The sequence below is a fragment of the Carya illinoinensis genome, chromosome 1 (genome assembly GCF_018687715.1).
Source record: "Carya illinoinensis cultivar Pawnee chromosome 1, C.illinoinensisPawnee_v1, whole genome shotgun sequence".
Taxonomy (NCBI): Eukaryota; Viridiplantae; Streptophyta; class Magnoliopsida; order Fagales; family Juglandaceae; genus Carya; species Carya illinoinensis.
This window is the reverse complement of record NC_056752.1, coordinates 56,543,319-56,570,290: the sequence shown is the minus strand read 5'-3', so window position 1 is coordinate 56,570,290 and position 26,972 is coordinate 56,543,319. Positions and strand designations below refer to the sequence as shown.

Sequence of the window (26,972 nt, the reverse complement as noted above, 5' to 3'; positions counted from 1 at the left end):
AAAAAAATTGAAAGATACATACCGTGGTTGGAAATGCTTTGGTGTTTGCAATAGTAACAAAGGAATATATCATTGTAATCATATCCAGTTCCTTTATTACAGCCAATACATGACATGTAAAAAAATATCTGGCGCAAATCAACCACAATTATTTTCGCCTTTATCTAAAATTTTGTTTTCTGCATCACATTAGAAATAATTTTTTAAAAGAATTGATTGTATAAATATTTGAATTTGTTACTGAGAATAAGATTTTACTGCCATGGGTTGCAAACTTTTGATGAACTCAGCAACATCACAATTCTTGATTATTTTTTAAAATTTTTTTAATAATAAAGAAAGTAACTACTAATGACTTTGTTTTTTTTTTAATATTTAAAGATGTTTAAAAAGATATAATTGCATACAAGAGAAAAACCACGAAGGATATATTTAAAGATGTTTACTAACAAGGGGTTTGTTGGTATTTTAAATAAAAAATTACAAAATATAAGGAAAAAAAAAACTAATTGTTTGTTGGTGGTTTTAAATAAATACATCTTCTACTTTTAGAAACTTTATTTATTTATTTGGGTCTATTATATGCTATTATTTTGCCAGAAATTAAGTACTCTTGTTATTTTATAAAGTACCAATTTCATTTTTTGTTTTAATGGGTTTTGTTATTATACAGAGAAACATATGGGTTGTTATTTCGAGCGTGTGTAGTGATGGATGTAATCAGAAATCTATTTTTCTTTTTCTTGGAGTTTATGTGACTGTTTTAATTGTGGAGGTTTGTTATTTTTATTAAGTGGGTTCAAGATTTTCATACACTTCTTTTCCTATGTTTAGCTCTGGTTTTATCATTTTAGTATGCATCTGTATCTATAGCTATATATATATATTATACTTTTATTATCTATATTTCTATCTCTGTTGTATTTTCTTTATTCTGAAAAAGAGACCCATTTATTCTCAGTAACTCTCTTGTGACTGCTCTCTATATATTTTACTCATCATCCATACACTACATATTTAATAAAGAAAAAAATAAAATAAAAAATTATATATAATATGTGGTGTGAAAATAATGAATAAAATTTTTATTTGAACTATGCGCCAAGTAGTTCATGTCCACGCCAACTGAAATTTGTGTTTTTAGGCAGTAACGAACTGAATTATTATATATTATATATATTTAGAATAAATATATTTGAATTATTTCATTTTATTATTATTATTTTAAATGAAAAAATAGTTAAAATGTATAAATTTGAATTGTGATTTAAATTATTTAATAGTATAGTTTATACTTAATTTTAAAAATTTTAATTTAATTAAATAATATTTCTTAATATGCACAACATATTATTTATATTTTTTATTTTTTAATTTTTTTTATTTCTCTTTTTTTAATTTTTATTTTAGATTAAGAAAGGCAAAGCATGAGAGAAGAGATAAAGTGAAAAGCGTAGTAAGCTTTGACATTTCAAAAGCAGTATATTTTTTCTTTGATTTCTCTAAGATTCTCTCTGGCTTTATGAAAGATATGCATTTGGGTCAGTTTCTTTCCTTTCAGTTTTCACGCATGGGTTAAAGACAACAAGCCTTTTTTTTTTTTTTTTCATTTTAGATTTTACGGAAGCAACGCTGTAAGTTTAATTTTTTTTTTGGAGTCTTTTGTTTTGAATGGACATGCAGCGTGAGGGGTTCTTTGGTCTTTTATGGTCATAGACACATGCACGTGGGTTGTTTTTAGAACCCTAGCTAACTTTTTGAGCTTTCGTCCCTTCCCAGCCCCCTTTCATTCGTCCCCCAACGTGATTCCAACAAGATCAACTCATCTCTCACAGCCGATTTCCCCACCCCTCCCACTTGCAGTGCCGATTTCACTACGCCCTCCCTCTCACGCAGTCTTCTCTTTAAATGGGTAAATTTTTGATTTATGCATTTCACATACGAGTTTCTGTTGGATTTTAGGGTTTGATTTATGGGTTTATTTTTGCATTTCATGTGATTCTTAGGATTCTCTCTTCCTTTAATGGTCTAGGGGTTTGTTTTTTTCTTCATACACTTTGATAGGTTGTGCCGTTGAAGTAACGGGCCGGAAACTGCACTAAAGATTTTAATGGTGTGAGTGGTCTCTATCTTTCTTTCAGTGTTCTATTTGCCCCCAGTTTTCTACTGTCTCCCCATTTGGGTTTCTTTGGGTTTTCCTATGAAAAGATAATATCTTGAGTTTTTGATTTCTTTGTCTAACGGTCATGGGAGATATTTTATGAGGTTTCAGCACATGGCTTTTTGATTTTGGACAAAGGCTTTGGAGATAATGGGGTAATGAAGTTGGGTTAGTGTTTTGGTCAACTTTGGTTGACTCTTGTTTGGTCTTTGCTATCTAATGTATTGATCTTGCGATTCTCAGGCTAAGTTTCTTTACATGGGTATTCGATTTTAAATGTTAGTTTTGGGATATTACGAAGTAACTTTACTGAATAATTAGATTAACTTCGTGTTTTATGTTTTGAAGGTAGTTAAATAGCATACAGTCCAAAACGGTAAGAAGAATTGATAAGGAGTTGGTCAATGATGCTCGAATTGTTTTTCTGTCGATGGGATCTTTTGGTGTAAGGTTATATGTGTGACCCAAAGTAATATGGCAAATTTGTGAAGCTTTTAAGGGTGACTGATCAGAAGGTGCTTGGTTTAATATGCGATTATCGGGGGTTCATGAATTCTTTTTTGAAAATTTATTCTTGTAATCTCTAGCCTTTAGTTTTACATCTTTTTTGTTAGTTATTTATAGTCTTTTAGGATTTTGGAACTTGTGTGCAAAGCACAAAAATTGCCTGAATGTTTATGATAGTTTTATGGTATAAAACTAAAAGTAAAAAATCTATATATCGACTGAATGAGCTAAAAGTAAAAAACTCTGTGTGTATTTTTTTTTTTTTTTGTAGTGTTTTAGTTCTGTGAGCATGTGGGAAAGGATTAGGGTCTGTTTTGGCTTTTTTTAAAACATGGGGTTTTATTTATTTATTTGGATCTATTATATGCTGTTATTTTGCCAAAAATTAAGTAGTCTTGTTATTTTATAAAGTACCAATTTCATTTTTTGTTATTCCAACCAAAAAACCAGATTTATTTCTTCTGTTTTGTTTTCCTTATTTTTACATGCATATGGTTCTAAGATGGCTTGTTAGTATTTTTTCGTTTTGAAACTTATTAGTTTTTTTTTTTTTTTTGTAGGGCTAGGGTTTCTCACCTAAGAAATCAGCAATCCTGGAATTAGCCATGGATATGTATCAGAGGGTCGAAAAATACAAGCCCGAGTCTCAGATATGTTTTGCTTCTTCTTATTACTGTTTGGCTCTTGGAATTATATAAATATTTATTTAATTTCTAGAGTTGTGGGTTTATGGGTGACTCCTATAAATTGAGCATGTTGTTTGATCTGGTTTGACTGTGATTACTTCATCTGGTTTGACTGTGATTAGTTCATCTGGTTTTTTTTAATTGTGGGGTTTTATTTATTTATTTGGGTATGTTATATGCTGTTGGCTCTTGGAATTATATGGCTTCTTGGGTTAAATGGATTAGGGTCTGTCTTGGGTTTTGGGTCTGTGATTAGTTCATCTGGTTTAACTGCTGTTCCATTTTTTTTTTGTAGTTTTTTTTTAATTTTTTTTAATTTCCAATGACACAACATCACACTACTTCACACTACTTTTCTTTTCTTAACCTATTCACTGTAATCTCTAGCCTTTAGTTTTATATCTTTTTTGTTAGTTATTTATAGTCTTTCAGGATTTTGAAACTTGTGTACAAAGCACAAAAATTGCCTGCATGTTTATGATAGTTTTATGGTATAAAACTAAAAGTAAAAAAATCTATATATCGACTGAATGAGCTAAAAGTAAAAAATTTGGGTGTTTTTTTTTTTTTTGTAGTGTTTTAGTTCTGTGAGCATGTGGGAAAGGATTAGGGTCTGTTTTGGGTTTTTTAAAACATGGGGTTTTATTTATTTATTTGGATCTATTATATGCTGTTATTTTGCCAAAAATTAAGTAGTCTTGTTATTTTATAAAGTACCAATTTCATTTTTTGTTATTCCAACCAAAAAACCAGATTTATTTCTTCTGTTTTGTTCTCCTTATTTTTACATGCATATGGTTCTAAGATGGGTTGTTAGTATTTTTTCGTTTTGAAACTTGTTAGTATTTTTTTTTTTGTAGGGCTAGGGTTTTTCAGCTAAGAAATCAGCAATCCTGGAATTAGCCATGGATATGTATTAGAGGGTCGTAAAATACAAGCCCGAGTCTCAGATATGTTTTGCTTCTTCTTATTACTGTTTGGCTCTTGGAATTATATAAATATTTATTTAATTTCTAGAGTTGTGGGTTTATGAGTGACTCCTATAAATTGAGCATGTTGTTTGATCTGGTTTGACTGTGATTACTTCATCTCGTTTAACTGTGATTAGTTCATCTGATTTTTTTTAATTATGGGGTTTTATTTATTTATTTGGGTATGTTATATGCTGTTGGCTCTTGGAATTATATGGCTTCTTGGGTTAAATGGATTAGGGTCTGTCTTGGGTTTTGGGTCTGTGATTAGTTCATCTGGTTTAATTGCTGTTCTATTTTTTTGCAGTTTTTTTTTAATTTTTTTAATTTCCAATGACACAACATCACACTACTTCACACTACTTTTCTTTTCTTAACCTATTCACTATCAAGATAGCCAACAAAAACATAATACATTATTATTGGAGCAAATTTTTATTTTTAGATCCTCACCCTAGGATGTTTATCTAATTCTGTTTTTGCTCCTAGCTTTAGATATATCACTGACAAAACATCACAGTTTTCTTTTCTTAACTTATTCACTGTCAAGATAGCTCACAAAAGAAAGAGTACACTTTTATTTTTAGATCTTTGATAAATACATTATTATTGGAACACATTTTTATTTTTAAATCCTCACCCTAGGATGTTTATCTAATTCTGTTTTTGCTCCTAGCTTTAGATATATCACTGACAAAACATCACATTTTTCTTTTCTTAACATATTCACTGTCAAGATAGCTCACAAAAGAAAGAGTACACTTTTATTTTTAGATCTTTGATAAATCTGACAATAGCAAATGAAAGGGATCGAAAAGTGGAAGATAACAAAATAAGTAAACCACAAGATAGACTTACAAAGGTAAAAATCAGAAATGTAAAACTCTGAAAGTCCCCAACCAAGAAAACCTGAAAAGAAATCACCATTAGAAACGAACAGAAAACATTAAGCACTGCAGGAAACAATGAAAAAGAAGAAGAAGAAAGAAATGCTAGTAGGGTAAGGTAACAATGAAAGAAAGAAGAAAGAAAAGCTAGTAGGGTAAAGAAAATAACCCAAGAACTAAATGTGCAGCTCTGAAAGAAAGCACCAAACGACATAAGCAGGGTGAACAAAATTGATCTTCATAGACCCTTTTAAGGTGCAATGGCTTCCTGAACTATCCTCCTAGGAACTCCCATCGCATGCAGCAGACCACTGCAAAACCAATCAACCCACTGGAAAACCACTGCATATGCAGCATCAGACCACTGCATAGGCATTTTTTATTTCTTGCGTTTTATTTGTAGAAAACTGGCAGCATCAGACCACTGTATATGCATTTTTTATTTCTTGCATTTTATTTATCAGGATTAACTATATTTTTTTTTTAAAAAAATTTCCTGCAGTAATGAATGCAATTTTATTTATTCACTTATATGTAGATGTAGAACTGACCTCCTAGGGCATGCCATCATATGGATCTTTATCCTGATTAACTATACTTTTTAATGTTTTTATGATTCTTTATTTCTTGCATTTTTATTTATTAGGATTAAATATTTGTGATTTTTTCATATGGCACTTGTTTTTTCTTCTTAGGTAGTGAGCACTGTTTTCTTTGTCGTGATTAATCATATGAGATTTGTTTTTCTTTTACACACTAAGCAATTTTTTCTTCTTTATCCTGAATGGGCAGGATTTTTTTATTTGTTTTTAAGATTTTAATTATTTTTTTATCTAGATTAAGAATATTCTTTTTTAATGATTTTTGTGATTCCATATGTTACAGATGTAAAAGTCACAATTACCTATACGCATGCAAAACTCACAATTAACTACAGCCATGCACTGACCAACTGAAGGAGGTTCTATACGCATGCACTGATAACTGACAAGAGGGGACAAGAGCAGGCCTTGGTACCAATGCAACCGGCGTATTTAGACTGCACAACTAATGAATTTAAGACTTTTGCACGGATGAAATGCACAAATTAAAGCAAAGAGTGAAGACATAAAACACGGAAACGGAATGGGATTGCACTGTTCATTACTGTAGCAGAAGCATAGATGCTTTTTATTATAGATAGATATAATAGGTATACGAGACTTAATTTGACGCATCTAATTAATTTTTAAAAATACATGAGTCTTAGCCAACTACAATCACACAAAACTAAGAGATCACTAGACTCGTTTGTTTTAACAGATGAGATGAGATGAGTTAAAATTAAAGTTAAAAGTTGAATAAAATAATATTAAAATATATTTTTTAATATTATTTTTATTTTAAAATTTGAAAAAGTTAAATTGTTTAATTTATTTTTGTTATGAGATTTGAAAAAATTAAATTGTTTATTTAATTTTATATAGGAACTTAAAAAATTGTAATGATGAGATGAGTTGAATTAAGATTGTTTGTAAAAATAGACCAGACTGTAGGATACACTTGTTTTTAACAGACAGACCGCATAACTTGGCTATCTAAAATTTATGTAAATCATTACTACTTTTTTTTTCCCATGTCTAAATAATTGAGTGGAGTAGAACATTAAAATTGCAAGATAGAATCTTTATTTGGTACATGCACCTTATCAATGCCAATTCTAACTGGAGCAAAGTCTTAGATAGCAAGTTTTCCAGAGCTTCGTCAGGGAAAAAAAACAGCAATCGGGCTCCTCACTTGGAAGGTACCGTCATCCCACGTTAAAGAAGCAGTGACTATAAACTTATCTATAGTTCCTTTGATCGTGAGCGTATACGGTAGCTTTTGTCCAAGAGATGTGAAAGATAGAATACTAGGAGTCACTTTGATTCTAAGTCCAAGTGGGTAGTTCAAAATAGCTTTATACGTAGAAGTCGGTGATCCAACATTGGTGACAATCCGATTGAAAACACGATTGATGGATGTCAAGGGCGGCGTTGATAGGGCAAATGCAGGATAGTTTAGATCGTTCACGGTTCCATTAATGGCGTCTGAACAACTACTATTGTCCCCAGTCAGAAGTTGTAATGATTTTGTATTATATCCTTGTCCGCACAGACATTTTATGTAGTCAACTGCATCAATATCATAGATTAAACCAGGATTTGGAGCCTTTGAAGGATTTATATTGCCTGCACCGTATGCAAATTCAGCCTCCGGATTTTTTCCAGCACTCATGGGGTCAGCTGCCAGTAATACGCCAAATGGGGAGGGAGTGAGAGGTGGTAATGCATGACAAATTAAGATTGATGGGTTGGATATAGATATATATTACCCGTAGTCATGAGAGCTGACTTGATAGCAGCAGGTGACCACTTGGGGTGCAAGGATTTGACGTAGGCAGCAGCTCCTGTGGCATGTGGGCAAGCCATGGAGGTGCCAGACAGAATATTGAATGATAGTTTTCTATTATCACCTTCAACCTCGGAAATTGGGGAGATTGGTGACCATGCTGCTAGAATGTTGAGTCCAGGAGCTGCTAAATCTGGCTACAACAGAATTAAAGAGGGTCTTAAATCTTAATGATATATAATGAAGAAATATTGCAAGAGCGCAACTCAAATTAATTACGAGGAAATTAATTATAACCTTGAGAATGTTGGACGTAGCTACATTTGGACCCCTTGATGAGAAGGGGGGTATGTAAGGTGCAAATGCATCCTTACGCTCGTTGGTCTTGAGAATAGTCGCAGTCGGGCTCCTACACATCATATATAGCATATGCGCATTAGGATTATTTGTGGGGTTTGAGGTGATTTTCGACAGTCGATGCCTATTGGTTTGACCATATATAACAAATGATTGTATAGCCCCTAATTTGAGATATTTTGCATCTATACCTTGTTGAATTTAAGTAGATGTAGACGTTGGTACCATCTTCGATGCCAAGGTAAGATGCGGGCAAGGGAAAAGAGTAGGCAACATCCTTGCGCCCTGGGCCTATAATCACAGTTCCAACCGCGCTTGCTTGAAATGCTCCTTCCCCATCAACGACCAAATCACAAAGTACAATTTTTCCTTTCACTAAATTCTGATCCAACGAATCTGGCTGACAATACCTGTAGTATTGTAGCATTAGTTCCACTGACTGCTATATATTTGTGAGATGAAAAGAGCATTACATTCACCTTCTAGTTTGCTAGAGTTATTGGGACACAATCAAAAGGCTACTAGGATATGTATTCTTTTTTCGATCCTATGCATGGTTACCTACTTACCTGGAATAGGAACCCTGAGAACCCGCTGTGGTGTTTGGTGCATCTCCGCCATAAATCATCGGATACATTTTATTCTTGAGGTCAAATGTATTAATTGAAATTCCCTACACATGGAGCAAAGTATATTCATACTTAATTCATTAACGTGCATTGGATGGGATTAAGAAAACGGCTGGAGATATTCATACATACTTGAAAATATAGCTATGGGTAGCAGAGGACTAAGATGGGGCTTGATCATTTTATAATTATATACCTCATAGATCTTGTCGTTACCCAATTGGACCTCAGTGAAGAACTTTCGATCAATGGCGCTTGCAGCCACGGAGAGAGACCAGGGCGAAATGTTTGTGAGGGTTGCTAGACCTGGACCCCTGTTACCAGCTGAGTTTGATGTCAATATTCCATTTTTCATAGCATGAAAAGCACCGATGGCAATTGAATTTTTAAAATAGCTATCAGCAGTTCCACCGATTGAAATAGATATTAGGTCGACGCCATCAGCAATAGCATCATCAAAAGCTGCAAGAATGTCAGCATCACTACAGCCATTAAGCCAACATACTTTGTACACAGCAATGCGTGCTGATGGAACCCCTCCTCGTGCTGTTCCCGAACCGAGCCCCTGTACGCTTGCCATGTTAACAACATTCCCAGCTGCTATGGATGCAGTATGTGTCCCGTGGCCGTCTGAATCTCGAGGAGATCTAATGTCATTTTCTGAAAAAACTCCATTGCTATGGTAATATCGTGCTCCTACGATTTTACTGCCCAAGCGACAATGCCATTAATTGAAAATGGTTCTCCTTGACTGACTATTTCTATATATATGTGTGTGTACATGCATATAGGTAAAAAAACAAAAAAGTTGTTATAAAGATATACTTGTTGCAAGTAAAGTTGGTTGAGGCTCGGCAGGTGCCCTTCCATTTGCTAGGCGGTGGACCAAATCCTTTGTCGCTGAAGCTATCAGACTCGGGCCAGATTCCACTGTCAAGAACTCCTATAATGATGTCACTTTCAACTGTTGTTCTTTCAACTTGCTGTGAGAAGCCAAGGAAGTCCCATGACCTTGTTGTGTGGAGCTTATTCTGTTTGTTGGGGAAGATAGACACTACGCCTTCCATTCCTACATGTTCATTGTCACAACGTTCGTTTTATTGTATTTATGCATGCATGATATAAAACATGGAGAGAGAGAGAGAGAGAGAGAGAGAGAGAGGCTCACAGACCAGCCATTCTTCGAGCTTCTTCCTTGGTTAGCTTCGCTGCAAATCCATTGAAACTCCTCTTGTAGCTATAAAGTAGAGATTCCGGTCCAGTATTGCTGAATCCAATTATATAGATTTGACCAGTTAAAGGCCTAGATGCATTTCCATCCCAATGAATAGTTTTGATGGGATTAATTTCATCTCCCTTTGGCCATAATATTGAAAAGAGTAATACTTGATATATAGATTTTTTTTAATTAAAAAAAAAATGAGTGAGATCTATTAATAAAAGATCACATTTTTAAAGTAGATTTTATATTAAGGAAAATAATAGTATAACCATCAAATATGTCCATTAAATGTGTTTATTCATTTATTTTTATTTTTTCTACTTTTTTTTAAAAGAAAATTTCTTATTCCTTAAGGTAGTGACTATTAGTGAATTTTTTCTTAATAGTTAATTGATGTTTAAAAAATAATTAAAGAAAGCTAAAAAACTCATATTTACTAGTGTACACATTTGGTGGATACACTTGGTAGTCACCCTAGCATTGTCCTTATATTAATTCACTTCTAAAACAAAAAAATACAAAATACTTGCACACTTAAACTCATTTGGATGGTTAAAATATATTCTTTCATCTCATTATTATAATTTTTAAATTTTTTATATAAAATAATATATTTTATTTAATTTTTAACTTTAACATAAATTTATCCCATATCAAATCGATGCCTCTCAAATGGCACGTCCATCTCCATCAACGTCATTTTTTAATATCTAATGAAAAAAGAACCAGAAGAACTGACTTTTTTGTTTCTACATTTGAATTTTAGTTGTCAAAGAGGCCTTGTACATGATTGGACAGAGCATGTGTATATGATTAATGCGACTAATTTTGTATCATAAAAATTCAAAGTTGAATTGTTTCGAAGATGCTTCGTTCAGCAATAGTAGTCTGTCATTAAACGTACCATTTTTTATATGGCGGGACAACCGCGTGCCCACTATATATAAGATCACTTATAAATGAAAAATCTTTGGCCACTGCTGATCTCTCTCTCTCTGTTTTTTTTAATGACTAAGAAAAAATTATTTAATATTATTATAAATTATTTATATATTTTTGAAATATTTAAAAGTATTAAAAAATAATTTAAAAAATAAAAATAATTTTTTTTTTTTTTGCCTAGCGGGCCACTAGCAGTGGTTCTAGTACCATCCTTTATAAATATTTAAAATAGGGGCAAAATGGTAATAAAAATGTATAGCCTTTTTAAATTAGAAAAAATCTTCTTGTCATCCTCACACTTCACACACCACACTTATTTTAATTTTTTTTTTCATTTTTTCTATAATAAATATATAGTGTGTAGATGATAAATAGAATAATTTAATTAGTTTAATAAGAATAAAATAAAATAAAAAATAATATTTTAATATATAAAGTGTGTGGTGTGGGATGCTATGTAGCATTCCTCTTTTAATTAAGCAGAGTTTCAATCGCTGAACGAATGTGTTAAAAAAAATAAATGGATATGATTAATTGTAACAAATAATAAGTAGATTTCGTTCTTTACGTCTAATTTGAATTTTTTTTTTTTTTCACTGGATATATATAAATTAGCAAACTATATATTTCAAAGTATAGTTTTATCCAATAAAATGAATTAAAGAATTTGATATACATACCAATTTAAGTTAACTGATCTCTGAAAAATTTATTATATTTTAAGTTAAAATCATTGAATTAAATAAAATTTAAATATTAGTATAAATGAATATTGTAATATTAGATAATTTGGTAAATTTTTTAATACGGTCGCTGCAAATCGTTTTCTGATCTCCCTACTTAGCTTATAAAAAAAGAAATATATAATATTCCATTATCGTAATCACAAGAATTAATCACAAGAATTTCAAGCATTACATAGCACCTAAATGTGCCGTTGTACTGCGTTTTATCACCTGTCAATGACTTCTTGTAGCATGCTCGTGTGAAGGGATGATGTGGAAACCTCGTCCTGCCGCCGTCCTCGTTCTCCCATATAGACAATATAAGCCTGCAGCATCCATGCATGCACATGAGTATTTTTTATATAAAGATATTTGGCCGGAATTTAAACGGTGAGATCGGCCATATGTGGCGTATATAGATATTTAATGTTTACCTTTCGATCATTCTGTGAAGCTGAGTGACCAACAAAGAGAATGGTCGCGAGGCTGAGGAGGAGAAGCCATGAAAGACTAGAAGTTTTGCTTGCCATTGGAGGTTCAGGCTCAGCTATGAACTTGGCTAGACAGCATGTACGCGGTTTTATCGTATATATAAACTCACGGCCTACTGTTGGAAACAAAAAAAAACACAGAAGGTACCGCGTTGATCTAGAAGACTTTGATAGTTGGGGCTGTGATCAGAGTAGTGGAAAGGTCTACACGAACATGATCGGTCTTCCACTACTCGTGAAGAACGAATTAAAGTGGAGTGGTTGATTTGTCCAAATCCGAAGCGATCATTATCCAAGACAGCCTGTCTCTTGGCCAAAACGCAAAATAGTCGTATGAGTCTATGAGATAAATCGTACCTTATGTTTATATAATTACCCTATGTAAGATTTGTGCACATTAGATAAATAAGATTGGAAGACTCGGTCGATCTACTCAACTGATCATCAAGTGCATGGTCGGCGTGGATTGATGATCTAGCAAGTTATAAGCCTATTATCTGATCTAATTTTTTTTTTTTAATTATAAGATAGCGATTGTGTATACTTACAAACGGTGGAGTAGAAGGTCAAAACAGGCCGGCCTCAGATCAACCAAGTTTGGGACGCATGAAGTTACATTATAATGGAAACAATGGAAATGCAGTTCATGGAGCCCGCACGATTTCTACGGTTTGGAATTCATGTTTAGTTTCTTCAATCTGTCCAAAACACCCAATATGGGTCATGTCTCTGCTTCCTGTTTTTAGACTTTTCGAAAAGCATACTAGAAGCCTGACCATATTCATGTGCGTCTTGACTCTTAACTGGGTAATTCCTTTTGTATAAAAAAGATAAATAAATGCTATATATCAAAGAATATTAAAATTCCCTCCCACCAGTTTACTAAAACTTGTTCCCATTGAATAAACAAATACATAAAGATATATATATATATATATATAGTCTTAATTTTAATCTTCCTAATATACGTGACATTATAAGAATGATTATCACGTCAAGGAATCATTTGAACAGTAAACTTTAAATGATTCTATAATATTATTCTTAATTAAATCTCTCGATAATATTATATCGGAGTTCAACCAATACACAACTGGATGATTTCAATATATTTCTAATAAGAAAAAGAAAATTAGTTCTAAACAAAATAGAAAAAGTACTTATTTCATGATCATAATCTACCTAAGTTCTTATTTCGTTTGAACTTTGAGACGTTGAAAAGTCGTGCTGCGTCATATTCAACTACGAGTATGATGGGATGCTTGAAGCATGGATCGACATCACACCAGTAGTTTTCTCTTCAACGCTACTACATTATTTATTTTGCCGCTCATATCAGCAAGGCAACATCCATCGTCCCTTTCGTGCATTAATTCCACGAGTAAACGCTCTTGTACCGCGGTAAGTGAAAGCCAGTGTAAAATCAGTATTTTATTATTATTTTTTATTTACATATTTTTTATTTTTATGAGTAGTCAATTAAAACGGCACGTCATAGACAGCAGATCGAGTAGTTGTTTTTCGTAATTCCGATCCAGATGTCTGGAGGGTCCCATTAGCAGTACGTACTTTATTATTTATTGAATACATAGCGTCCTTAAATAGTTCAACTTCTACTGCAATTCATCTAAAATTATTGGCGTTCTTGGCTTGTATTCATTCAATACCCATTCTAAGGGAAAGTTCAATGGATCGAAGAATAATATTGCAGCAGACCTTGACTTTTGTGGTTTTTTTTTTATAATATTTATTTACAAAAAATAAAATAAAAAATTCAATTTTTTCAAATTCTAATATAAAAATAATATTAAAATAATATTTTATTTAATTTTTAACTTTAATCTCAAATCATTTTATCTCATTTTTTAAAACAAACAAAAATTAGTGAGTTCAAATAAAATAAATAAAGATAAAAATTAAATAAAATATTATTTTTTAATATTATTATTGTTTAGATATTTGAAAAAATTAAATTGTTTATTATATTTTGTATAAAAATTTAAAAAAATTATAATGATGAGATAAAATAAAACACTTCTTATATCCAAACGAAATCAGTCTCGTTTGTTTTCATAAAAGTTGAAAATTAAATAAAATATTATTAAAATATATATTTTTTAATATTATCATTATTTTAAATTTTAAAAAAGTTTATTTTATTTTATATAAAAATTTAAAAAAAATATAATAATTAAATAAAATAAAACTAGATGAGTTGAGTCACTTGATAAATTTTGTAAAAAACAAACGAGACAAGATACAGCTAGAACAAACAAACACGTTCGAAAAGTAGAACAAGAAAAAAGGCCATCATGATCTTTCTTTTCCTGCTTTGGACTTGCTTTCATGACTAGCGTACCATATAGCTAGAAGTTAGAACACGGACAATTTCGTGGCAATTTCATCCTAGTTTCCATACAATTTAATAAAAAGGTTACGCGTTTTCCACAACTGCATTCACTATTTTTAGTACTTTCAGGAATTTCATTCTAGATTGAAAAGTGATACTATTAATACATATATAAATTATATTACGGTAGATGTATTTTATAATAAATATAATTATATAATTTAACATATTATATCAAATTATATTAATTTATAAATTAGTGACGAGGAATACGAGTAATTAATTATGGTTTGAATATAAAGACTCATGTACGTTTCTAGCTAGATGCTGATAGATGAGGTTGAAATTTCCGTTTGATTGCTTGTTTGGACTATTCGAACTAATTGTTATGGTAAAAAAGTTTAAGTGTCTGCTTGAATGCAGTCAGTCATGAAGAGTAGAAGTAGACCACCAATATCCATCGACCTTTAATATCAGATTGTTAATTGCTCGGAAGCTACGGCGAATTTGGGGTGAGAGTGACTGATTTTTATGCTTCATTTGTGAATTCATTTTGTACTTAGTTCACAAGTCAAGGTCTTGTAAATTGTAATACCCTGGGTTAATTAATTGAAACAAAACCAAGTTATATATGAATCTATTCCGATTATTTGATCTGTTATTTATAAGTTAGTGTATAAACACGATATTTGTTAAGAATTCACGACGTATAGTTAAAAAAAATTAAAACACTAATATTTGTTAGTTGATATGGTGCGTTTAGTGTGCCGATAAACCGATATGCAAATATCTTCTTCTATTTATTTTTTTTTTTTTATCATTTTCCTACAACGATCAAGGTAGTCATGATGATGGGATTGCAAAAATACTTTAGTTAGATGAAGTTTCATTTCATTTTCATTCAATTTAGCTTTGAGGACATTTTTCATGCATGTGGTTCATGGGCAAGCACGTGACACAAGAGGGGGAAAAGACACAGAGCATTCATGTGTTCCTCTTAGCTTCACTTTTATGGTCTTCATGCATTTAATGGAGAAAATAAAAGTAGTGCGAACTCTAAAAATGACCCTTCGTATATATATAAGTATATAGTAGTATTCTAAAAGTATATAATTTTAATACTATTATATATAAGTATATATAAGGATATATAAGTTTCTACATATATAATTATAAGTATTATAAGTATATATATATAAGTACAACTATATATAAGTATAAGCACAACTATATATAAGTATATAGTAGTATTCTAAAAGTATATTATAATACTATTATATATAAATATATATACGTAGTATATAATTAAGTATAAATAATATTAGTATATTATAAGTATACTATTAATATACTTATATAATATATAGTAGTAGATAAGTATATATATAAATCAATTCCATTGCTAAGCAATCAGTCCAACTTTCCAATAATAATAGCCCTCCACTAACAAGCCACCACCTCAAAAATCACACTAAATTCACGCTAGACTCGTGTGCATGGGATAACAATGCAAAATTACTTCAACTTACCCAAGTTCTTCTAGAACAAACGTGTGCTTCTAGCGGCTAGTAGAACATGATAATGTGTGCTTCCAGAACCAACTTCGAGCAGACCTCCACTGCCAGCATCCATCCCCACCAGTTCGCCGAGTATCTGTTGTCCTCCTAGGCCCCCAGGCTGATTTCTCCCCACGAGTGAGTTGCCCATGCCAAATCTGGTCTCTTCCTAATTGTTAACCCCTCTCAGCAACATTTTTAGTCTCTCTGATGGTTGGTAAAGTCTGTTTCTATATCATTTCAACACCATAATGGACTAGATTAATATGTCCAAGATTTTCAAACACCAAAATGAAACCATTATCTTGGATGAAATGGTTCAGACTTATTCATAGCAGCACTTAATTACATAAGATGATTATAGGTTGTACACCCAGTTTTTTATAATAGCTGGATTCTCAAAAATTAAAATTAAAAAAAAAAAAAAAAACTCACCACATGATAAGAATATTGGTTCTCACACTGAAGACCTACCGTTTCATTTATCTTTGTAGTCGAAGTACATCTGTTGTTACTATCTTCATGAACTGGGCTATTAGCATCCAGCACTTTAAGCTCATCAATTATAGGTTGTAACGTGAATGTCTTGGTTGTATTGCGAGAGGGGCGTGCAAGGGTCAGTGCAAAACTTCAAGAGGGAGTGTGACGCTATGAGAAGGGAGGGAGGTCGTGGCTAGGAGAGGAAAACCAGAGGGGGGATCGAGGCTAAGGATGGCCAAAGAAGGGGGGTGCAACGCTGAGAGAAAAACTAGAGGGGGGTGCGAAACGGGAAGGAGGGGTGCGATTCTAATGCAGTGCATCCACAACATTATTGTGGTAGAATGCTTATGTGTCACAAATTTATTGGTGGGTTGTTATCTCCCTAAAATAAACCCAACCGGTCTGCAGGTTTTCTCTATATAAATATAAGTATATAATTAAGTATAAATAACAATATATATTATATAATACTTATAAATATATATATAAGTAAATAAGTCTAAATTTAATTATAAGAATATATATAAATATGGTAATTTATACATTCAAACGGGTAATTATTACGTTCGAATGTATAACTTAATCATTAAATACGTTCGAATGTAATAACTACCTGTTCTAACGTATAAGAATTTAATATTAGGCTTCAGGACCATCCATCTCCACTTCCTTCTTTCTCTTCGTCACTCCCAAATGCTACCACACGCCGCCACACACTGCCGTCAACAACATCTTCAACCACCAAAGTTCAACCCGCAACAGGTAAGCCACATTCTTTGAACTAATGATAAAATTTGTCCATTTATCGGATGTAAATATTAAATGGGGTAAAATGGGAGTTTTTTTCAAAACCCCATTTTCCACCATAGATTGCTCGAAATGTCTATGAAAATGGGATTTTAGACTAAATCTCACATCCTATTCTTGTTGTATGTGGAAAATCGAAAGAAACCAATTCCTTTTGATTTTGGTAATGGCTGAGTCGACTCAGCCATTGTTGAGCTCGAACAAGGGATCGCCACGTCTCTAAAACATTTGAACGGCACATGAATGGTTAACATTCCAAATAATAGAAGACAGTTCGAATGTTAAACCATTACTGTTCAAATGGTATACATAATCGTTTGAACGTGTAATTAAGCATTTAAACAGAAAATGAATGGTTAATGTTGGAACCAAGTCTATACTATTTGAACAGTAAACTAGTACCGTTCGAATAGACTATATAATAGTTTGAACGTCTAATTAAGCATTTGAACAGTACATTTCTTATTTTAAATTTTTTATAGAGTTGAATAGATAATGTAACATATATTCTATTGTTAGATATAATTATAATTTATCTATTTATAATTATCATATTTATAATCGTTGTCCTTAATTTTATAAATTAAATTTAGGTAAATTTCAATGGCTTCTAAGGAAAAGAAGTGGGCCAAGTCAGGACAATCCTCTAGTGAAGAAGTCCGAGAGAGGACTTTTTTGTTAGAGCAACAAGTGAAGATTGATGATTTTAAGGATCTTCAGTGGGAGAGACGTTCTTTGGCATTTGTCTTTCTCGATCGTGGTTGGACACCGATCATTGACCAGAAGGACGAAGAGATGGACAAGATCGTTGCCTACATCGATATTATATCTAAATTCTATAGAGAACTTGGTGGTGCCGGCCAGGATCATGACACATACACCTTCTCCATCCAGGGTGTCTCAGTACGATTTTCAACTGATATAGTCATCGAGTTTCTTGGTGTCCTCGACTGCCCACTGTATATCCCCGCATGGTGCCTAGGAAGTCTACACCTGCAAGTGATGAGGAGACTGCTAAGGAAGAGGATACTATTGTATCAAATAAGAACGATGACCTCGCTGATCATAAGGTTCGTTAGTCGATTGTGGGTCTAGATACTCCTTCCTATGATGGGAGCAAGAGCATCAAACAACTGGACTTATCCAGTCTTTTCAAGATATGAATATTATAATAGCCAACAACATCGATCCGCGACTGCACAAGACTGAAGTTACCATAGATCGGACACGATTTATGTTACGGGTCGCTTGTGGGGTGCCTATCGACCTAGTGAGATATATCTTTACTAGGATTTGATCAAAGGCCACCTATATTATGATAGATACATTGTCGTTTAGGGTCCAGCTCACATGCTTTCTTTTAGCAAAGGTAGTCAGGCAAGATGTGTTTGAGCGTGCTCGAGAGCTAATTGGACCGATAAACTCCAGGACCTTGTCTCGTGGTATTGGACACTCCAGATTTCGTATTCCTACACCCACTACAAAGGCAATCTACACTCAAGGAGATGCACATGGCATATCGGGTGAGGCATCTGCACAGGGCGCATCACGCACTACAAATCGTGAGAAGATTGTAGATATCGTGCGCGCATAGAGATCAGAGGTCATTGATGTAGTCTAGGTAGCCCTCGCAGAGACAGAGTCGAAGCTCATATCTCGATTAATAGATATTGAGACATGTCTTGGTGGAGTCGAGGCGGTGCTACAAAATCTGGGCCAATAGTGTAGATCTTATATTTGCATTTTTTTTTATTTTTTGTATGGACAATCATGACTAGTTGTGTTTTGTATAATTAATTTAAATATTCATCGTCTTTTCATTTTATAAATTAGTTATATATTGAGACTATACTCTATCTATATTATTTAAATGCTATATTTATTATAGAAAATTAATTATTTACCTAAATTAATAAGGAAAGTTTTGGAAATTAAAAATGGAAACAATTCAAACACTGTTTAAACGTACCACTCGAAGCCTTCGAACGTATTTCCTACTCCCGCCATTCTTTTATTCACCTAACCTGCCAAAAGTTTGTTCGAACCAATAAATTACATTTGAACGGTAACTTCAAACTTCCAAATTCAACGTTCAAACGATTACTAAAATTTTTGCTATAATTTTGTAACTTAACTCTCCAATTTAATGTTTAACGGTTTCAGAAAATCGTTTGAACTCTCACATTATCTTGGTGAGAACACATAAGTACCAATTCGAACGATATTTCAATTAGGAACAATTATTTTTGTCCCAATATATTTCGTTCAAATCAAAACTTAAATGTTTGAACAGATAAAGACATCCGTCAATTTTTCAGGATGAAATCCGATTTTCATCCCAAAAAAACATATTTTGGGACGATTTTCATTTCGTCCCAAAAATTTTTCATCCCAAAAGCTAAAATTTGTTATAGTGTCATGGGCTCAATTTTTTTTCCCGCCAATGGACTACATATATGCTTGACTATGTCATATTTGGGCTAGCAACGGAATTGCAAATGTCCCCAACTTTCATATATATAAAGCGTGCCCTGCCCAAAAAGAAAAGAGAGGAGATGGGATTTACACCATTGGATTCAGATTGCGTTTCTTTTTTCTGTTGTATATCCTCGCATCAGATCGGAAAAAAATAGAATTGGCCAGATTAGGTACCTTTGAATGAGGATATATATCCCTTTTGTTTGGTTTGAAATGAGTGATAGATGTTGAAGTTAAACCAAATATTACAATCAAACAATTCATTACATCCCAATCACGTCCCCTTTATTTTCTCTCTTTTTCCTAGAAGATGTCATGCCTATACGCGCTAATTTGTTCAATGTCTCTGTTACGAAAAGACTCCATTACATATGGTATCCACACACACATATACATGGCAACAGCGACGTTTGCCACTAATATCTTGTATATGAACGATCATTTCCATAAGAGACAATCATCATGAAGCGATTGGCTGTTCTTCAAGGGAAAAATAATGGATATGATTAAGTATGAACAGCCACAATTTCGACTCCATCACTATGACTATGTATATATAAATATATATAAATATGTATGTATATATAATATAGAAGTTTATATATATATATATATATAGCCGTATACGAATTTTTTAGATTGTGAATCTGAACGCATGGAATTAGACTATATAATATGGCTTCTTGAGAGGAAGCTTTTGTTTAACGCTTGCCTGTCCCTTTTTATATATTTCATTTACTTTTTATTCTCAATTATTATATGTTCCCGTTGATTATACGGTATAAATTACTAATAAGAAGTGCCAATATATAATGCCATGCCAGTTGAGATTTCAATGGTGTAAAGGTTGGACGGTCTCCTTTCAACTTTAGCAACCCAAATTCCTCCTCCCGAGTCTCGACCAGATCGTACATCTCTTTGAATAGAAAATATACGTTGAGAATCAAATATTCGATCCATGAAGATATTTGTTTTTCATTTTTTAGAAAAAAGTTGCGTTGTTAGTACTTATTGTTTCAATCCAATAATAGAACGATCGATTGGGTCAAAAAGATTGAGGAATAAAATTTGTGGGTTTGCATTCATCATGTACTACATATTGATCAGTCATCGTTGTCGTGGCATTAGCATATATACATATATATATATATATATATATATAGTTATAGTTGGTATACGAGACTTAATTTGATGCGTATAATTAGTTTTTAAAGATACATGAGTCTCGGCCAACTAGAATCACACAAAACCAAGAGATCCCTTTTTTTTAATAGACAGACTGCATAACTTGCCTATTTAAAATTTATATAAATCATTACAATTTTTTTAATTTTCCCACGTCTAAATAACTTAAGTGGAGTAGAACATTAAAATTGCAAGATAGAATCTTTATTTGGTACATGCACCTGATCAATGCCCTGTATAACTGGAGCAAAGTCTTGCACAGAAGCGAGTTTTCTGGTACTTCGTTAGGGGACAAACACAGCAATCGGGCTCCTCACTTGGAAGGTAGAGTCATCCCACGTTAAAGAAGCAGAGACTATAAACTTATCTATAGTTCCTTCGATCGTGAGCGTATACGGTAGCTTTTGTCCAAGAGATGTGAAAGATAGAATGCTAGGAGTTACTTTGATTGTAAGTCCAAGCGGGGAGTTCAAAATAGCTCTATACGTAGACGTCGGTGATCCAACATTGGTGACAATCCGATTGAAAACACGATTGATGGATGTCAAGGGCGGCGTGGATAGAGCAAATGCAGGATAGTTTAGATCGTTCACGGTTCCATTAGTGACATCAGAACAGCTACTATTGTCCCCAGTCAGAAGTTGTAATGATTTGGTATTATATCCTTGTCTGCATAGAAATTTTATGTAGTCAGCTGCGTCAATGTCATAGATTAACCCAGGATTTGGAGCCTTTGAAGGATTTATATTGCCTGCACCGTATGCAAATTCAGCCTCCGGATTCTTTCCAGCACTCATAGGGTCAGCTGCCAGTAATACGCCAAATAGGGAGGAAGTGAGAGGTGGTAATGCATGACAAATTAAGATTAATGGGTTGTATATAGCTATATATTACCAGTAGTCATGAGAGCCGACTTGATAGCAGCAGGTGACCATTTAGGGTGCAAGGATTTAACGTAGGCAGCAGCTCCTGTAGCATGTGGGCAAGCCATGGAGGTGCCCGACAGAATATTGAATGACAGGTTTCTTTTATCAACTTCAACCTCGGAAATTGGGGAAATTGGTGACCATGCTGCTAGAATGTTGAGTCCAGGAGCTGCTAAATCCGGCTACAACAGAATTAAAACGGATCTTAAATCTTAATGATATATAATGAAGAAATATTACAAGAGCGCAACTCAAATTAATTATGAGGAAATTAATTATAACCTTGAGAATGTTGGACGTAGCTACATTTGGACCCCTTGATGAGAAGGGGGGTATGTAAGGTGCAAATGCATCCTTACGCTCGTTAGTCTTGAGAATAGTTGCAGTCGGGCTCCTACACATCATATATAGCATATGCGCATTAGGAATATTTGTGGGGTTTAAGGTGATTTTCGACAATCAATGCCTATTGGTTTGACCATTTATAACAAATGCATATATAGCCCCTAATTTGAGATATTTTGCATCTATACCTTGTTGAATTTAAGTAGATGTAGATGTTGGTACCATCTTCGATGCCAAGGTAAGATGCGGGCAAGGGAAAAGAGTAGGCAACATCCCTACGCCCTGGGCTTTTAATCACAGTTCCAATCGCACCAGCTAGAAATGCTCCTTCCCCATCCCCCAGCAAATCACAAAGTACAATTTTCCCTTTCACTAAATTCTGATCCAACGTACCTGCATCGCAATACCTGCAGTACTGTAGCATAAGTTCACTGACTGCTATATATTGTGATACGAAAAGAACATTACATTCACTTTCTAATTTACTGGAGTTATTGGAACACAAGCAAAAGGCTACTGGGATATGTATTCTTTTTTCGATTCTGTGCATGTTTACCTACTTACCTGGAATCGGAACCCTGAAAACCAGCTGTGGTGTTTGGTGCATCTCCGCCATAAACTATCGGATACATTTCATTCTTGAGGTCAAATGTATTAATTGAAATTCCCTACACATGGAGTAAAGTATATTAATAAATAATTCATTAATGGGCATTCGATGGGATTAAGAAAACAACTGGATATATTCATACATACTCGAAACTATAGCTATGGGTAGTAGAGAACTAAGATGAAGGGGGCTTGATCACTTTATAATTATATACCTCATAGATCTTGTCATTACCCAATTGGACCAAAGTGAAGAACTTTCGATCTATGGCACTTGCTGCCACGGAAAGAGACCAGGGCGAAATATTTGTGAGGGTTGCTAGACCTGGACCCCTATTACCAGCTGAGTTTGATGTCAATATTCCATTTCTCATAGCATGAAAGGCACCGATGGAAATTGTATTTTTAAAATAGCTATCAGCAGTTCCGCCGACTGAAATAGATATTAGGTCGACGCCATCAGCAATAGCATCATCAAAAGCTGCAAGAATGTCAACATCACTGCAACCATTAAGCCAACATATTTTGTACACAGCAATGCGTGCTGATGGAACCCCTCCTCGTGCTATTCCTGAACCAAGCCCTTGTACGCTTGCCATGTTAACAACATTCCCAGCTGCTATGGATGCGGTATGTGTCCCGTGACCGTCTGAATCTCGAGGAGATCTAATGTCATTTTCGAAAAAATCTCCATTGCTACGGTAATATTGTGCTCCTATGATTTTACTGCCCAAGCACAACGCCATTAATTATAAATGTTGCTCTTTGAATGACTCTTCCTATATATATGCGTGTGTAGGTGCATATAGGTAAAAAAACAAAAAAGTTGTTGTAAAGATATACTTGTTGCAAGTAAAGTTGGTTGAGGCTCGGCAGGTGCCCTTCCATTTGCTAGGCGGCGGACCAAATCCTTTGTCACTAAAGCTATCAGACTCGGGCCAGATTCCAGTGTCGAGAACTCCTATAGTGATGTCGCTTTCAATAGCTGTTCTTTCAACTTGCTGCGGGAAGCCAAGGAAGTCCCATGACCTTGTTGTATGGAGCTTTTTCTGTTTGTTGGGGAAGACAGACACTACGCCTTCCATTCCTACATGGTCATTGTCAAAGCGCTTGTTTTACTATATTTATGCATGCATGATATAAAATAGAGAGAGAGAGAGAGAGAGAGAGAGATGAGGCTCACAAACCAGCCATTTTTTGAGCTTCTTCCTCAGTTAGCTTCGCTGCAAAGCCATTGAAACTTCTCTTGTAGCTATAGAGTAGATATTCCGCTCCGGTATTGCTAAATCCAATTATATAGATTTGAGAAGTTAAAGGCCTATATAGACGCATTTCCGTCCCGATCAAATAGCTTTGATGGGATTAATTTCATCTCCCTTTGATTACGATATTGAAAAGAGTAATACTAAATATGTTGATGGTGTAAGTGTGACACATTCCTTTACGAAAAGAATAAAGCATATTATTTAAAAAAAAAAAAATTGTTAATATATATCATATTTACTCACCTTTAAAAAAAATACACGATATTTATACTCTCAATTAGTGCATATATCATTTCTAACCTAAGAACTTTTTGTTTCTGCATTAAATTTTAGTTGTCAAAGAGGCCTTCATGTACATGATTGGACATAGAACGTGTATTTGATTTTTTGTATCATAAAAATTCAAAGTTTAATTATTTTGAAGATAGTTCCTTCAGCAACAGTACTAATATGTCATTAAACATTTCTTATATGGCACGGACAACCACGTGTCCACTATATATAAGATCATTTATAAATATCTAATTAAAATAGGGGAAAAATGGTAATAAAAAATATATCGTGTTTTTAAGAAGAGTTTCGATCGCGCGCAGGATGTGTTAAGAAAATAAATGGATATGATTAATTGTAACAAATAATAAGTAGATTTCGTTCTTAATTTACGTCTAATTTTTTTTTTTTTTTTCACTGGATATAAACCAGACTATATATTTCAAAGTATAGTTTTACTTTTACTCTTACCTAATAAAATGAATTAAAGAATTTGAGATACATACCAATTTAAGTTAACTCTATTAAAATTTTATTATTTTTTAAGTTAAAATCCATTAAAATTAAATAAAATTTAAATATTATATAATTTCGTAAATTTTTTAATACGGTTGCTGCAAATCCTTAATTTCTGTCCCATAAATAAAGGTTATTTAAGTCTTGGCTTATAAAAAAGAAATATATATTCCATTATATCGCAATCACAAGAATTTCAAAAAAAGAAATATATATTCCATTATATCGTAATCACAAGAATTTCAAGCATTACATAGCACGTTATATCTAAATGTGCCGTTGTACTACTGCTGTTTTTCACCTGTCAACGACTTCTTGTAGCATGCTCGTGTGAAGGGATGATGTGGAAGCCTCGTCCTGCCGCCTCTCTCCCATATAGACAATATAAGCCTGCAGCATCCATGCATGCACATTATGAGTATCTTTTATACATAGATATTTGGCCGGAATTTAAACAGTAGTAATTGATCAGCTCGATCGTTTCCGTAGAAAACATATATAAGCTGAGATCAGCCATATGTGTGTCAGTGTGTGTATATGGATAATTTATGTTTACCTTTCGGTCATTCTGTGCAGCTGAGTGACCAACAAAGAGAATGGTTGCGAGGCTGAGGAGAAGCCATGAAAGACTAGAAGTTTTGCTTGCCATTGGAGGTTCAGGCTCAGCTATGAACTTGGCTAGATAGCGTGTACGTTTTATCCTATATATGTATATAAACTCATCCAACCGTTGGAAACAAAAACAAAACACAAAAGGTACGTACGTTGATCTAGATAAGTTTAATTTTTAAGGCTGTGATCAGAGTATTGGAAAGGTCTACACGAACATGATCAGTACTACTAGTGAAGAACGAATTAAAGTCGAGGGGTTGATTTGTCCAACTCCGATAACTGAAGACAAAAGGCGATCATTGATTCATTATCCACAACAGCCTGTCTCGTGGTCCAGACGCAAAATACAAATGACAGCTTGTCGATCGTATGAGATAAATCGAGCGTACCTTATGTTTACATAACTCTATATAAGATTGTATATTGACGATCTACTCAACTGATCATCAAGCTGTGGTCGGCGTGGATTGACGATCTAGCAAGCTAGAAGCCTATTATCTGATCTAATTTTTTTTATTATAAGATATAGCGACTGAGTACGTACCAGAAACGCTGGAGTGCAAGAAAAATAGGCCTAGCTAAGATCAACCAAGTTTAGGACGCATGAAGTTACATTATAATGGAAAAAATGGAAATGCTAAACATTATTCAATGGCATGGGACTCCAAAATAGTCGAAAAGTAATTTTGAAAGTGCGCGGGACGAACAATTTCGAGGAAGCATTAAGAGATCCTTGAGTACGTAGTTCAAAATAAGAGTATCTGCCTCATATGTAAGAAGTACTGTACGTTCGAGTGTTCGATGAAATGTTGATACCCCTTCATATAATAAATTTAATATGCCGAATGCCATGGGAAGTGATAATTAAAACTAATGTTCTCCAACGTTTAGGCAGAACAAAACTTCAAACTGCATCGCACTTCATTAAATATTCCCCTCTTATCTATGGCGGCCTGATCCTCGCGCGTGATTATTTTTTTCTCTGTTTGTCCAAGTTCGGAGTTCACTGCTTCCTTAAGATATGAGGAATCAAGGACCGACTCAATGCCTTGCAATAAAATATCTACTGCTAATATTCAACAAAAAATCGAATATATATTATATTTATTCATTCAATAAAAGGCTACATACTAACCAAATTCATGCTCAAAAGTAACTTTGCACCTCCTCAAAACAACACATATATACATATACACCTTCCCGTAACTTCATTAAACAAAAATATGAAATTTTATTTGAATATTATTGGGACAGATATACGAGTATGCTTCGCCACTCTATATCAGCGTCGATCGAGTTCCAAATTATGAGACTCGGTATTCTGGATTTATGTTTCAGAGGTCGTAGTAAACGGCACTCCCATAGGTCTGGTTTCAATTCATGGGGCCCACACTTTCATAGATATACATATAGAGCATGCCCTACCCAAAAAGAAAGAAGAGGAGATGGGATTCACACCATTGCATTCAGATTGCGTTTCTTTTTTTTATTGTATATCCTCGTATTAGATCGGAAAAAAATAGAATTGGCCGGCCTATTGTGTACCTTGGAATGAGGATATGTGTCCCTTTTGTTTGGTTTGAAATGAGTGATACATGTTGAAGTTGGACCCAAATATTACAATC

General features: G+C 33.6%; 2 protein-coding genes and 1 long non-coding RNA gene across 4 annotated transcripts; 1 reads left to right on the top strand and 2 right to left on the bottom strand.

Moving 5' to 3' along the window:
* The first annotated feature begins 1,462 nt into the window (after positions 1 to 1,462).
* Positions 1,463 to 6,451, top strand: LOC122291615. The gene is made up of 2 exons (XR_006236717.1): positions 1,463 to 1,912; positions 6,098 to 6,451. It is a non-coding gene; the product is annotated as an uncharacterized LOC122291615 (long non-coding RNA).
* Positions 6,452 to 6,856: 405 nt separating this feature from the next.
* LOC122291591 (cucumisin-like) lies at positions 6,857 to 12,178 on the bottom strand. 2 transcript variants are annotated; one of them, XM_043099393.1, is made up of 10 exons: positions 11,892 to 12,178; positions 11,689 to 11,783; positions 9,741 to 9,871; positions 9,394 to 9,637; positions 8,765 to 9,275; positions 8,509 to 8,612; positions 8,131 to 8,349; positions 7,880 to 7,991; positions 7,566 to 7,779; positions 6,857 to 7,476 (listed from the first exon to the last, which is right to left on the bottom strand). In XM_043099393.1, the coding sequence occupies exons 1-10, from the start codon at positions 11,985 to 11,987 to the stop codon at positions 6,956 to 6,958; spliced, it is 2,247 nt and encodes a 748-aa protein (XP_042955327.1). In that variant the 5' UTR covers positions 11,988 to 12,178; the 3' UTR covers positions 6,857 to 6,955. The 2 variants fall into 2 exon arrangements, with proteins under 2 accessions (XP_042955327.1, XP_042955329.1); XM_043099395.1 differs by having other exon boundaries at positions 9,741 to 9,835; positions 11,892 to 12,176.
* Positions 12,179 to 20,858: 8,680 nt separating this feature from the next.
* Positions 20,859 to 25,459, bottom strand: LOC122291598 (cucumisin-like). Its single transcript, XM_043099405.1, has 10 exons — positions 25,292 to 25,459; positions 25,037 to 25,125; positions 23,872 to 23,966; positions 23,528 to 23,771; positions 22,900 to 23,410; positions 22,640 to 22,743; positions 22,264 to 22,482; positions 22,013 to 22,124; positions 21,699 to 21,912; positions 20,859 to 21,609 (listed from the first exon to the last, which is right to left on the bottom strand). Exons 1-10 carry the CDS (start codon positions 25,382 to 25,384, stop codon positions 21,089 to 21,091), a joined length of 2,202 nt encoding a protein of 733 aa, XP_042955339.1. The 5' UTR covers positions 25,385 to 25,459; the 3' UTR covers positions 20,859 to 21,088.
* Positions 25,460 to 26,972: the final 1,513 nt, after the last annotated feature.

Excerpts from the sequence above, each read along its gene's own strand:
- LOC122291591 (XM_043099393.1), bottom strand. The coding sequence starts at position 11,987 with ATGGCAAGCAAAACTTCTAGTCTTTCATGGCTTCTCCTCCTCAGCCTC. Across the intron at positions 9,638-9,740 it reads AGAAGCTCGAAGAATGGCTG|GAATGGAAGGCGTAGTGTCT; the intron begins GTCTGTGAGCCT and ends ATGAACATGTAG. Across the intron at positions 9,276-9,393 it reads ACCAACTTTACTTGCAACAA|TAAAATCGTAGGAGCACGAT; the intron begins GTATATCTTTAT and ends TCGCTTGGGCAG.
- LOC122291598 (XM_043099405.1), bottom strand. The coding sequence starts at position 25,384 with ATGGCAAGCAAAACTTCTAGTCTTTCATGGCTTCTCCTCAGCCTCGCA. Across the intron at positions 22,125-22,263 it reads ATCTACTTAAATTCAACAAG|GAGCCCGACTGCAACTATTC; the intron begins GTATAGATGCAA and ends TATGATGTGTAG. Across the intron at positions 21,610-21,698 it reads GTCGGCTCTCATGACTACTG|CTGACCCTATGAGTGCTGGA; the intron begins GTAATATATAGC and ends TATTACTGGCAG.